General features: G+C 42.4%; 1 protein-coding gene across 10 annotated transcripts in view; it reads right to left on the minus strand.

Annotated features, from left to right (window-relative positions):
- Positions 1-14,341, minus strand: part of STARD13 (StAR related lipid transfer domain containing 13) — a 231,886-nt gene that overhangs the window by 21,899 nt on the left and 195,646 nt on the right. For 9 of the 10 annotated variants that reach the window (XM_066234087.1, XM_066234092.1, XM_066234089.1 and 6 more), the window contains 2 exons: positions 11,022-11,085; positions 877-2,294 (listed from right to left, as the gene is read on the minus strand). In XM_066234087.1, coding sequence (XP_066090184.1) covers positions 877-2,294; positions 11,022-11,085 — 1,482 coding nt within the window. Of the gene's footprint in view, positions 1-876; positions 2,295-8,040; positions 8,125-11,021; positions 11,086-14,341 lie in introns of those variants that run through there. The other variant, XM_066234094.1, reaches the window with a different exon arrangement.

Genomic DNA, 14,341 nt, shown 5'->3' on the forward strand with positions numbered 1-14,341 from the left:
TGTGTGTGTGTGTGTGTGCGCGCGCGCACGCGCGTGCGAGGGGGGTGGGAGAGAGAGAGAAAGAGAGAGAGAGAGATGTCAACAGAGACAGACAGACAGAAAGGTTTCAGTGCTTGGGAACCCCAGCATAGTTTCCTATTGCCACCTCTCTCCACACTCTAACTCTCGTCTGGGGATGAGATGGAGGCGGAAGGTGACAGGCATGGAGGGGGCACTCTTGAAGTGACGCCTTCATCACATGTCAGTGAGCCCCACGTGGCATCACTGGCTCCAGTAGAAGCACACACATTATTACTCTTCCTACTAGTTAGGCCTGCCCAGGCCTATGCTTTTTGTGGTTCTTCTGAAACGGTTTTTGTACAACAGCTTTTATGTACTTTGTAATGGGCATTGTAAAGTCAAAATAAACTTAGGAAGTACATACACACCTTAGATTACAGAATTTTCTCACACAAATGAAAAACAGTTTAACAGTTGGGGCAGAGACGTTTTACTGACTACTGTTGCAAGGTCATGGGAAGCACCTGTGTACAGGCACTGGGCCTCCGTTACCAGCGATTATCTATGGTGCCTGATAGCACAGACCTTTACACATAGCTCAAAGATCTTTTTAATAATAAAATTTTTAAAAAATAAAACCAAGATTGAATTAGAGGGTAAACACTCAGAAAAATACATGTGAGGGGACATGGATTCAATTACCATGTTAACTGTACAGAGGACATACTTCTGTTCCAATGATTTCTGACCACATATATCACCTAGAACAATGTCAAGCATTTAGTAAGTGCTCTATAAATGTTTGTTAAATAAATAAATGGACCATAACTATCACAAAATGGATTAAAAATCATTTCAAAAAATCATGTAACCAACCTGTTTGGCCTGGTCAGAGAGGCGCCTACTCCAGAATCCCTCCTTTCTCTGACTCCGGTGGCCTCTGACTCGTTCAGCGATGTGCCATCCCTTTCCCCATCACTGGGTGTTGTCCGACCTTCGGACACAGAATTACCTTCGAAATCTAGGGAGATCTGGTTAGGAGATGGAAAGGGGCATAGGCCAGGCTTCCTAACCAAAGCATCCCGCGCCTGCAGTTCGGGCAGGACGTTCTTTGACCAGTCGTCCACCACCTCTTGCAGCCCATTGACATGGTGCAGGATGTCATCTAAGTGAGGGAAGAGGTCGTCCTTTTCCAGGTCCAGAAGGTCTCCTGTGCTGGCATACAAATGGGAGCCAGGGACGTTGTCATAGATACTGATTCGACTTGCTCTGTGGCAGGATGCCATGAGCCCAGGCTCCCTGGTGCCAGGACCCTGCTGCCTACCCAGGGAGATGCTACCTGTCCTCCAGTTCACCCCATTGCTGTTGTCTGTCGGTGAGAGGCTCTCGATAGACAGTGCCTTTGGGAACGTTCCTGGTTTGTGATCCTTGGGAACGTGCACTACCAAGTTCTCCTGGGAATGAAACTCATGTGTGTGGTTCTGGTCACCTGCCTCTTGCAGTACAGTACCGACCAGCACATCCAGGTCTTCTAAGTACATGCCCCCGCGCTTGTTGGCCTCCTGGCATTTCCGTTCCTTCAGGCCAGGCGTGCTCAGCCCGCTACTGCTGGTTTCCAGTGGACTACCCTCAGCGCTCCACGTGCTGGAGCACGGCAGCCCCTGGGTGCAGGCGGCTGGGAGTGAACTCTGGACATCTCCATTGGGTATCTGGATGCACTGCATGGCCTTGAAGGACTCTGGCTCCTGCTGCAGCACCGGCCCACTGATCACCAAGCCCCCTGTCCGCCCTGACCCCTTATGCCTGGTGTGCACTCCTTTCGCGCGGAGTGTTTCCATGCGTTTTAAAAATGACTTGGCCCTGGCCCTGCCAGGCTTCTCATTCTTGGGGTGTAAAGGGCAATTGAGACCGTCTCTGGGGGACTGCGGGAGGCTGCTGCTGATGCCCGTGGCATCCAGAACGCCCGGGCTGTCGGCACGGCGCCGGGTGGGGCCGTCGGGCAGCTCTCTGCTGGCGCCCTGGCCGCCCGGCTGGCTGCGGCCCTCGCTGCCCCCGCGGCCGTCACTGCCCCCGCTGCTCTCGCTGTGGAGGGAGCAGACCTCGGGCTCGCTCAGGTCTGTGAGGACGCTTTCACTGCTGGTCGTGTTCCTCATCCTGACGTCTCCCGATGACCCATTTCTGTCTCCCCCAGGAAACAGGGTGTGGAGGTCATCGACCCGAGACCACCGCCTGCTGGTTCTTTGGAAAGTCCATTTGTTACTGATACAGAGATCCTCCTCATCTGAGTCATCACCCTGGAAAACATCAAGGACAGCACGCATTGGCCAGTAGCTCAGATGAAACAAGAGACCTTGGGGCCAGAGGTGGTCCTTGCTCCTCTCCCTCCCCTCCGTTTCATGGGCATTCTCTGGGCTTGGGAGGAACCTTCACTCGGTCCTCCACTGTCATGCACTGTCCCGCAGACCCTCTGTCTCCCTGGTGGCTAGAGCACCTCTTCCCAACCTGCCAAGCTTTATTCCTTGTAATTTCCACCAAGTTCCAGAATCATTCCTCTCTAAGAAGTCTTTTCTTGACTGATTATAAAGAAGGTGAAGTTATCATCTGACTAGACAGTCTAAATCTAAAACACCTGTGGTCTCCCTCTCACACGGAAACCTAATCCTGCCGTGAGACACTTACTTCTTTCCTGAGACACCTTAACTGAGCCCCGTGACAATACTTCCAGCTTCCCACCTCCGAACCTCGAAGCCTCTCTCCATGAGCTAATGTTCCTTACCTAGGTCTCCCCAACTTGATCCTTGTTGTCTATTTCCGGTACAAATTAATGACACAATTATCTCCTGAATTCCTGTAGGCGGAATTCCAGAGATCACTGGTTGGGGAGAGTCCGCCCAGCTGCTCTGCTGGCCTGCCTTCTTGTTTTTAACTGATTCTGCATCCGTACGCTTTGGGCAGAACACGCGTCCAAGACTGCCTTGGTCCTCACTGCTTTGCCGTCTTACGCTGCACTCTGTACACATTTATCTTACCTGTCTGGGCTCTGCCTGAGTTTGCATCCCCTGAGAGAGGAAAGTCTGGGTGTGTAGAGGCCAGAGAGGCCCTTGCTTATCTTTGTGAGTCCCTCCAGCTCAGTATAGACCTTGACCTAGAGCATCTAAATAATAATTTCCTTCCAAGATAAACTGAATCATCTGCTCCTTCCTCCTCCTCACCACCAGGGCCCAACTGAGACAGACTATCATACCTTCTTCACCCCTATTCCCTTTTTGAGGCCCATGACACCTCTCTCTTTGGGTCTATTACAGCCACAACCTGATGAGAATCCTTGACTCCCGTGTCTTCCCCATCTAAGCAGCTTTCTGTAGTGTAATCTGAAGGTGATCACATAACCCCAGCTTAGAAGCCCTCAGCTTCTCTTAGCCTCCCTGATATCTTGAGTGCAGCATTCAAAGCCCATTTGCCCTGACTGCCAGGTACCTACTTTTCTTGCCTCATTTCAGTTGTTCCTCCCAATTTCTCTCTGCTCCCTGGCCCACAACTATCCCCCAACACCCAGCTGTTACAGATTTAAGAGCCTAAAAGGAGGTACATGGTCTACTGCTGAGAATGTCCTGCTCTGGTCCCTGACGACCCTTGGGTACTCAGTGTGCCTGTGAAGTCCTTCCCTTTGAAGCCTTCCCTGATTGCTCCAAACAATGACTACTTTCCCCCTGCATTTGGAGTAGCCCTCTGTTGTAGTAGTTACTCTACTGATAACTCAAGCTCATGTCACACACACCCATCCTCAGTCATAATAGGTAAGTAAGCTCATCAAGAACAGGGACTGTGTTTCTCTGCTTTATTCATACAGTGTGTCCGTAAAGTCATGGTGCACTTTTGACGGGTCACAGGAAAGCAACAAAAGATGATAGAAATGTGAAATCTGCACCAAATAAAAGGAAAACCCTCCCAGTTTCTGTAGGATGATGTGGCAGCATGTGCATATGCACAGATGATGACGTAACACCGTGTATACAGCGGAGCAGCCCATGGCCTTGCCAGTTGAGATGTGGACGGTACAGAGGAAAGTTCAGTGTGTTCTGTGGCTCGCTAAATTTGAATCCATGACCAAAGTGCAACATGAATATTGATGCGTTTATAACGAAGTGCCACCACATAGAAATAACATTACTCAGTGGGATAAGCAGTTGAAGGAAACTGGCAGTTTGGTGGAGAAACCCCGTTCTGGTAGGCCATCAGCCAGTGACGAGTCTGTAGAGGCTATACGGGACAGCTACTTAAGGAGCCCTAAAAAAAATCTGTGCGTGAGCTCACATCGAACTGCACTGAATAGGTATGAAACTGGGAGAGTTTTCCTTTTATTTGGTGCAGATTTCACATTTCTATCATCTTTTGTTGCTTTCCTTGTAACCAGTCAAAAGTGCACCATGACTTTACGGACACACTGTATTTAAATCCCTCCCAATGCCAAGCTCAAAGTACCTGCTCAATATTTTTGTTGTTGCTGCTGTTGTTAACTAACTTTATTTTATTTTATTTTGGCATCTAGGTCTAAGACCCAGTTCCAAGTATGTGCGGTACCAGTTAGGAGCTTTTGTGACTGCATGTTGATGCTCACTCTCTCCAAAGTTTCTATCACTTACACAATGGGATTAAACATAGGCCCTGTGTGCCGCAGTGGGTTAGCTGAGGAGACTAAATGCAATAATGCATTGAGTAGTCCCTCACTGAGGAGTATCTGTTCATTTGTTATTCTCCAGTGTTGTTCAACTGCTTACCTATTGCCTATCTTAAGATAGACTGCTTATCTTTTTACAAGTCTAATAATATTCACCTTAACTCTCCGTAGCTTTGCAATTTATTTTATTTTAAAGGAAAAGTGAACAGATGCTCAGTCAATAAATGTTGGGATGTCCCCATTCTTGTTTATTTAGTGAAAAATCTAGATTCATCTGGGTTAGATTAAATGACAAATTTGAACATTCAAATATAAGGTAGAAAAAAAATGCAAAGCCAAGGTATTAACGAAGTTTCCCACAGGTTTGGGGCCTCAGTTTAAAGTTACCTTTGAGTTTTAAAAATAGTTACATAAAGCTTTGGAAAAAATAGTTTAAAATATTGTATAAATGGAAAAAAAGGCAAGACTGTAAGATGTAGACTCAAAATTATACTTTCTTTGTAGCCTTTTCTACTTCCCTTTTCCCTGTGATTGATATAATAAAACTCAACATCTGAGGGCCATTATGTACCAGGCATCGTGATAGGCTAAAGGTTGAGTTCTGGATTTTCATATCACATTTCAAGACAGTAGTGAGGGGAAGTTGATATTAAGTCAGCATTTTGAAAAAAGTCCTTTTAAGCAAATAGTTTTTTTGAGAAGGCAAAAGAAGGGTATGCTTTTAACAAAATTATAGGTATCTTAAAATAGAAACTACAATATTTGGTGTTGGCTCCAACAAGCTCTCTCAAGCTAGTGCAAACTCTGTTTCGGGTGCTAGTAAACCGTATACTATATAGTTGGATAAGGACTTCTTTTTTTCGGTTATGAAGAGATGCCAAGCTGGGCACTGAGAACTGGGAATGGAAAGCCTGCCCCTGTCTGCAAGGCTCTAAGAGCTTATTATATTAGCTTTGGGAAACAGGAAGGTACGTACAACCTAAAAAGGCATGTGAACAGTGGTGGACCGTTGGGGAAAAGACCAGTGGTTCAGGAAACTATTTTAGTATTTAGATTGTTTGAGCCAAAACAAGTAAGCAAACCAAATCAATAATAAACAAAAACAAAATGAAAAACCCATTTTCCTTTAGCACCTTCTCCTTTATTATAGTATGTCCCGAAAGGTGCTGACATAATTCTGTATCTTTGTTTTCCTCTAGTACAGGATCTCAGGATCTTCCAAGCTATTCTAGTGATATACAATAAGAAATATCTTTTCTATCAAACTCAAGGCACACACAGATATTATGCTAAACAACAAACAATTCCTACTATAATTATACTTGTTTGTACTACTGTGATATATTCTATTATAGTTAATATACAATATTATATCAGTTTCAAGTGTACAACACAGAGATTCTACCTGATACACTTTACAATCTGATCACCATGCTAAATTTAGTAACCATCTGTTACTGTACCAAGTCAGTATGACACTTATTGCTGAACATTTTCCCTGTGCTGTGCATCACTTCCCCTGTTCCTATTCATTTTCAGCAGAAGTTTGTATTTCTCATCGCCCTTCACCTTTTCATCCATCCCTTCACCCCGCCCCTCCTTGAATGGCAAACCATCAGTTAGTTCTCGGTATCTTTGAGTCTGCTTGCTCTGCTTGTTTTCTTTTTACAATTCCACATATAAGTGAAATCACATGGTATTTGTCTTTCTCCATCTAACTTATTTCAGTTAGCTGTCCTCTGATATTTTACATTCTAATTTAGTCAGTTTTGCTTTTTAAAAAAGTTGTGACCCACCAAATTCATTTGACATTCCATTGGTGGGCCATGACCCATACAGTGCTAGAGATTAACTTTCATACCTCAGGGCCCCACAGACTTTCAGGCAGGTGTAGACTCCCAATAACTATGGAAGTGTACTTTCATTATTTTAAGCTAATAACAATTAGTTTGATTATTTAGCAGTGAAAAATGGAAATACCTAGGAGTCAGATATATTTATGAGAAAAAGAAACAACAAACTAACTTTATTCTCCTAGCTTAATTATTTGGTAAACCATGAAAAACCTATAGACATCAACCGCCTGGATTCTGGCAAGGGAGCTGACAAAGGCTCTTCTGACATGGCTGTGCCCTAGAGGGCTAACGGTGCTGAATGCTGCAGAGAGTTTTGTTAGTTATGGGTTGAGTAACTCTACCAAAGAGTGTGATCACAAGACTGAACACAGCTAAGAAAAAATCTCTGGACGATGCGTCAGAGTTACGCTCATTTTAAGAATAACTTGAATGAGCCAGGAGAACTCATGTTTTTAAAATGTGAAGGTGACACAGGTAATTCACTAAGTGATCTTGAGCAAAGCACCCTTTTTAAAACTCAATTTTCTCAGCTCTAAAACAGAAATGATAGTACACAGGTTGCATGGCCTGTCCATAGAACCAACTGAGATCATATGTGAAAATGCCATATAAACTTTAAAGAGCAAGATAAAAGTAACTATCTTTGATAAAGACCGGAGATATGGTGTGTAAAGAACTTAACAGCACAGAAGGATGACCTGCTAATGAGATGACATTTCATGAAGTAAAATATAAAGACCCCAACTTTAAAGATCAACTATAAAACATGCAGGATAGAACAGATGTGGTTAAACAGCAGTTACTATCCATGGCTTTGAGGAAGGAGACGAACCCATAAGCAGATTTAAGCCTAGTGTGAGTTAACTATGTAATAGAGCAACCAGACCAAGTCACCAACTTTAGAATGTATGACCAGAAGCATGGATCTCCAGACAGAGGCTGGAGCCCCACTGTGCTGTGCACTGGTCACATACCCCAGGGACAACAAGCTTTCATTCTAAGTGTCACATTTTTAGGGGCACATGGGAAGGGGTACATGTTTTGAGAAGGGTAATCAGAATAGCTGAGGGTCTAAAACCACAGCCCCCTGGGAAGAATGATTGAAGGAACTAAGGGTTTAGTTCAGAAATGAGGGACTTCAGAGCAGCATTACTCAAAGTTGGCTGCCAGTCCCCAAACTTACCAGCCTTCAGTGAGATAAGTACAGACTTTGAGAGTAAGTATTAAACTGTTTGCCACCATGTGGCAAGGCCATGCTATCCTGAACAGGGTAGAGTCCATTTAGGGTGTTGTGCACAGTAGGTCCACATTACAACATGCACATTTCAAGATTAGTTTAACTACCATAACTCACAGTGTGTAATGTACAGGATCCATTGTTTCACAGAAAGATAACTTCCAGAATTGGCTAGTAATGAGGATTAAAGATGGCTTTTGAAAGTACAACAACACTTATTTCATTAATGAAAAAGGTAAAAGGGAACATCCTAAGCTTTTTGAAATTACCTTCAAAGAAGTCATCTTCCATTAATGAGCTGAAGCAGAGTGGCTGGGTCTGCGTGTTTGGAAGCGGTAATGTGTCACCTGCAATGCTGCCGGGGAGGAGCCTGAAACCAGAGGCAGGGGGGCTGCTGGTGGGCTTGGGTTCCCAGCAGCGCCTCTTGGGTGGGTTTTACAAGTCTTTCATTGAGATTTGTGGCCAAGACTGAGAACACACTTCTTCCTAACTCTCCCAGGGACAAAGGAGGTAATCTTGAATCTTTAAAAGACAACTTTTCTCTTCTGCAAGGATAAAATCTTGTGGTGCTATCTTGTTGGAGGGGAGGTGTGATTTCATCTCCCCCATGCTTTCCAAGTGGTATTCAATTTAATTAAGTATGAATGAGGCTTCACCATCCTGATCTAGATTTTTCTTTTTCTTCCTTGGATCAGCCCACCAAACTCTTCAGACAAAATCAAATGAGAGGAAAATGCAAAGCAAAGCCATAAGATCTGTGAGTCATTCACCGTGAGAGATCTGGAGATAGATGCCCAGAAAGACATTAAGTGAATCGTAGACTTTAGTATGGATGGCAAGAAACACCCCTCTTCTAAAAACAACAATAAATAAAACTACATAAGCTATATATTTTGCCAAGGAAATACTTCCGGGTCTCTGGCCAAGGCTCACTCACTCACTTAGACTCCAAAATGTTTCTGAATATTTTTGAAAGGCAAGGAAGTATTCAGATCCTTCCTCTGCTAATTTTGAGCAGCTTTGGGCAAGTTATGAACTTTCTGCCCTATAATTTATGCACCTGTGATGTGGGGTCAATAATGAGGGCAGTATCAGGCACAAAATAGGCATGTGGGAGTATTTGTTCTCCACACAAACAACTGAGCAAGCACATGCAGCCCTTTCACAGGCCCAACCAAGAGCCCCAAAGGGAGAAGAAGAATGGTAGCCCAGATGGGCCATTCAGGGATGACACTCTGCAGAATTTTGCGTGTCTGGGGCTCTGAAGATTAGAGATGAGGGTTATATTTTTCTACTTTGGATTGGTTAAAATGGGGTCGTGGCTAGGGAAAATGCTACAGTCTCAGTTTTCTTCCACCTACACTAATTCCTAAATGGGGTGAAGCTTCACGTGGCATTCAGTTCTCAGATTTCACTTTCTATTTTTGATCATCTGGCCTATTCCCTGCTTATATTTATTTATTTGTTTGTATTATTTTTGCAGTAAAACAAAGGACTAGCCTTTGCTTTGTGTAAGGGGCAGATCACGGGGACACGTGCTACCACACAGGGTCTCCTGCATAGTTGCTGAGACCACAGCCTCAGATGCCAGTCATTCCTGAGATTCATGAGGGGGTAAAGACCACACATTGGAATTATTTATTTGAAAATTTGGGCTATGACTCCCCAGTTAACAATGTTCTATTCAAGTGCATGCATTGGTCAGTCCTATCGCTAAGCAGGGACTATAAGGGTGGATGCCACTCTATCCAACACAAGGAATAAATTACAACTGTCAGAATACTGAAGCAACTAATTTACAGAGGAGCTTTTGTGAAGGCAACACAGAAGTAGTCTAACAAATGTTATTCGAGCCTTCTCGAATATGGGTTTGGAAAGGCTGGTGATAGGGTAAGAATATAATCACCCCATTTGATTGAAAACAAATCATGTAATTTGTTTTGGATATTTTCTTTTATAATACACTGTAGCTACAGGTCTGTAGAGGTAGCTGAATGGACCAGCCACACTTTAGACACTCAGGTGTGGCTGTGTTCAGTTTAATAAGAAGCATGTGTTACAATCAAAACAAGATCTGACCCTCGTGCTTCAAATAGCATATATGCTACTCAAGGGCTCCATTCAGCCAGACAGCTGTTGGGACATTTATTCCCACATTTTTCATTTGTCTTTGGCCTGGACAAATTGCTCGTATTTTTTTCACATTTCTCTGGATATTGTTTCTTACTATTTTACCTCCTTAGCTTAAATCTTTGGTTTCTAGCTCAAACATAAATTATTTTTAAGGTGAGGTTAACCAAAATTCATTCACTACCCCCCCCACGCCCCCCGGCCCCAGCCGTCTTTGGTACTATTTTAGAGCCAAAATTCAGGTTAAAGTTATTTTTAAAGATTAGGTTACTCAGGAGTAACTTAAAATCCACTGGGTTTAATGACTTCTCTGTAAGCACCAGGATAAAGACCACTTTCTTTTTTTGACTCAAAGATGTTTTCTGTACTTCAAAATATACTGAGGCATGACTTGTTATGTGTTGGAGATGTGAAATGAAAAATACACTTGGTTAACAATCTGAACTCTGAATTTCCTAAAAGGATCAATTCAGTGAGAGAGAGATGGAGAGGTATCAGCACAGTGGTTAGCAGCCTTGGTTTTGGAGTTAGGACACGCCTGAGGTTGACACCCTGCTCTTAACACTAGTTAAGGAAAGATCACAGACAAATGGCCTAACCTGTTCCAGTTTTACTTTCTTTATCTAGGAAGTGGGAATCCCTAAAGCAGTGAGTTAAATGAGGGGGTGTAAGGTGATGCTGGAGAATGAATGCATCTGGAAATGTACTTGAAATAAAATGCTGTTGCAAAGAATGAAGCCAAAGACATCCATCCTGGACCTCAGACTGTTCTGCATTCTTATCTGCTACTGTCTGTGTAGCATGTAACTCTAATGTGGAGTGAATTCTTTGTACCTTGACAAACTTCTGAAAGATTGACCATAAGAAATTAAGACATTGTACATCATTCTGCAAACCCTCTGATAAAACTCAAGCAAAATGAGAGATGAAACAAAGGACCTCAGCCTGGGTTTATAATACACTTATTTAACCTTTAATGGTTATGATGAGATGGGATAGATGGAAAACAAATGTATATGGTCAGGCCTTTCATAATTATGGTTAGGTGCATCATTGTTCTTTTCCATCTATAAATGCAAGCTTCTTCTGTTGGTCTTAGTAAGGTGTAGTAGACACCTACCTTTTTCCTTTGGAAGTTCACATCAAGTTTCATTGAGGCACACTTGTTCAACGTATTTAGTCGTCTAAAAAGAAAGAAAAATGTGATGATTGCTACCACTAATGAACCTAAATTTTCTCTCCAGTTTGCTAATTCTCATTCATTGCCAATGAAATTGAAAGTGCAGAAGCAATCAGTTATGTCTCCTTGAAGTATTGCATTCACAGACACTTCATTAGAGAGTTCCTGTTGGTTCTCTAGCTGTTCTCCTCCATGTAGCCTACCAAGCACTACCCTTCCTTAATCCCAACCTGGTCCTTTCCCTGCTTCTTTTTCCACTGTTCTTGGAACCCATACTCAGTCATTTTAGCCATACTTTCACCACCCCCTCAATTTATTTGCCACCTTGGTCTTTTATTGTACTAGTCCCCAAATTTGCATCAACTCAACCATCTGTCTTCTTTCTTGCTCTTGGGCTGTTTGGTGTAAATGAAATAATAACTCACACTAAACTGCTAAATTATATGTAGTATGGACTGAATTGTGCTCCCCTCAAACTCATATGTTGAAGCTCTAACCTCTACTGTGACTGTTTTTGGAGTAAGTAATAATAAAGGTTAAATGAGGTCATAGGGTGGTACCTATGACCTAGTCTCATAATGGTTGCCCTGATGAGAAGAGACACTAGAGACTGCTCGCTCTCTTTCAGTTCACCATGTGAGGACACAACGAGAAGGTGGCTATCTGTAAGCCAGGAAGAGAGTCCTGATGAGGAACCACGCTCTGCTGGATTCTCCAGCCTCTAAAACTGTGAGAAAATAAATGTTTACTGTTTAAGACACCCAGTCTGTGGTATTTTGTAATGGTAGCCTATGCTGACTAATAAGTACATTTTGATTTTCATCCTCAACTGGGTTCCCGAAATTGCTACCCAGCATTCCTTTTATTTTTTACTCTGGTTGACTCCCAATCTCAGACCATGAAAAAAGATGCCAGTTTCTCAACAGATGACTTAGCCATGACTGCCCATGAGAAAATATAGCTTCATAGAAGCTATTGGACATAAATTATTTTAATAATACCCTCCTTCCTCATTAAAAAAAGGTGTTTCTATTCATTTTCAAAGCTAATCCTTTAACATTTTGTTTTTTAATATCAACATCTACCACTTCATATGAAACTTTGATACCTCATTTAATCCCTCTCACCTCAGCAAACTCTTCTCGCTGATCTTCTTTTCTTTAAGCTCACCCTGTTTTTAGCAAATTGACTAGCCAATTAATTAGCTACCTAAATAATGATAATCAAAAAAATTATCAATTTTCCTTAATCCCACCTGCTATCCCATAGTATAGCAGCTATACTAACTCCCTTCCTTATACTACTCAGTTGGCTGAGAATAGTCTCAATTTTCATTCACTCCAATCCACTGCAATCTAATTTCATGAAATTTGCTTTGCAAATGCTTTATTATTTTATTTTATTTGGTTATTTTTCAAAAAATCTTATAGTTATTGAATGCATATATTTTAAAGAGTCAAACATAATTACTCTTCATGTCATTTTCCATGTATCACTCTTTGGAGGCAATTCTTTTAACTGTTTCTTTTGGTGATTACCTCTAGCATCTGGCCAAGCAATTCTACTCTTAGTTATTTATCCAAGATAAAAATAAATCATACATCCAAAGACTTGTACTTGAATTTCATAGCACTGTTATTTATAAAATAGACAAAAGAGAAATAACCTAAATGCCCTATGTTTGCAAATTTATATTAAAATTGTGGTATATCCACACAATGAAATAGTCAATAATACAAAGGTACTCAAACTATGGATATGTGGAACAACAAGAGAAATCTTAAAAGTGTCATGTGAAGTGAGAGAAACCAGACACAAAGAGTAGGTACATGTGCTGTGATTACATTGATAAAGAAATTTAGAAAAGGTAGAATTGTAGTGACATTAAACAGGATAGTGGTTGCTAAATACCAGTAACAGAGGACTTGGTGAGGTAAGGAAATGTTCCATAGCATGATTGTAGTAATGGTTATGTAACTACATTTGATAAAACTCATCAAATTGTATACTTTACATGGATGATTTTACATGAATGAAAATTATACTTCAATAAAGCTGAATAAATAATAATGCATGTGGGTGACCTGAGTGGGAATGATGAAATAAAGATCTCCAAAACTCTGTTCCTCCGAAAAAGCAATAAGAATACTGGCAGAAACTGTCAAAATAAGTTTTTTCTTAAAAAAAAACAAAAAAAACAAAAAAAACCACCTTTACATTTTACTTGTTTTTCTTTTTAATTAGGATGACATCTTATATTCATCCTTTTTTTTTTTTTTTTTTTGTATTTTTCTGAAATTGGAAAGAGGGAGGCAGTAGACAGACTCCCGCATGAGCCCGACCAGGATCCACCCAGCATGCTGTCCAGGGGGCGATGCTCTGCCCATCTGGGGCATCGCTCTGTTGCAACCAGAGCCATTCTAGCGCCTAAGGCAGAGGCCACAGAGCCATCCTCAGCACCTGGGCCAACTTTGCTCCAATGGAGCCTTGGCTGCGGGAGGGGAAGAGAGAGACAGAGAGGAAGGAGAGGGGGAGGGATGAAGAAGCAGATGGGTACTTCTCCTGTGTGCCCTGGCCGTGAATCAAACCCGGGACTCCTGCAGGCCAGGCCGACACTCTACCACTGAGCCAACCGGCCAGGGCCATATGCATCCTTTTTTTAATTTTTAAAATTTCATTTATTCATTTTAGGGAGAGGAGGGAGAGATACATGGAGAGAGAGAGAGAGACAGGGAGAAAGAGAAGGGGGGGGAGCAGGAAGCATCAACTCCCATATGTGCCTTGACCAGGCAAGCCCAGGGTTTTGAACCAGCAACCTCAGCATTCCAGGTCGATGCTTTATCCACTGTGCCACCACAGGTCAGGCAACATTTTACTTTTCAATTACAGTTTATATTCAGTATTCTTTTGTATTAGTTTCTGATTAACAGTATAGTGGTTAGACAATGATATACTTTACAAAGTGCTCCCCACAATATTTCAAGTACCACCTGGCACACACATAGTTATCACTATGTTATTGACTATTCTTCTTTACATCCCCATGACTATTCTGTAACTACCAATTTGCACTTCTTAATCCTCTCACCTCTCTCACCCAGCCCCCAACCTCCATCTCCTCTGGTAACCAACCATCAGTCTGCTTTCTGTGTCCACAAGTCTATTTCAATTCTGTTTATTTGTTTTGTTCTTTAGATTCCACACTGCTGGTGGGAATGCACATTGGTGCAGCCACTATGGAAAACAGTCTGGAGGGTTCT

Source organism: Saccopteryx bilineata, chromosome 6, assembly GCF_036850765.1.
Source record: "Saccopteryx bilineata isolate mSacBil1 chromosome 6, mSacBil1_pri_phased_curated, whole genome shotgun sequence".
Taxonomy (NCBI): domain Eukaryota; kingdom Metazoa; phylum Chordata; class Mammalia; order Chiroptera; family Emballonuridae; genus Saccopteryx; species Saccopteryx bilineata.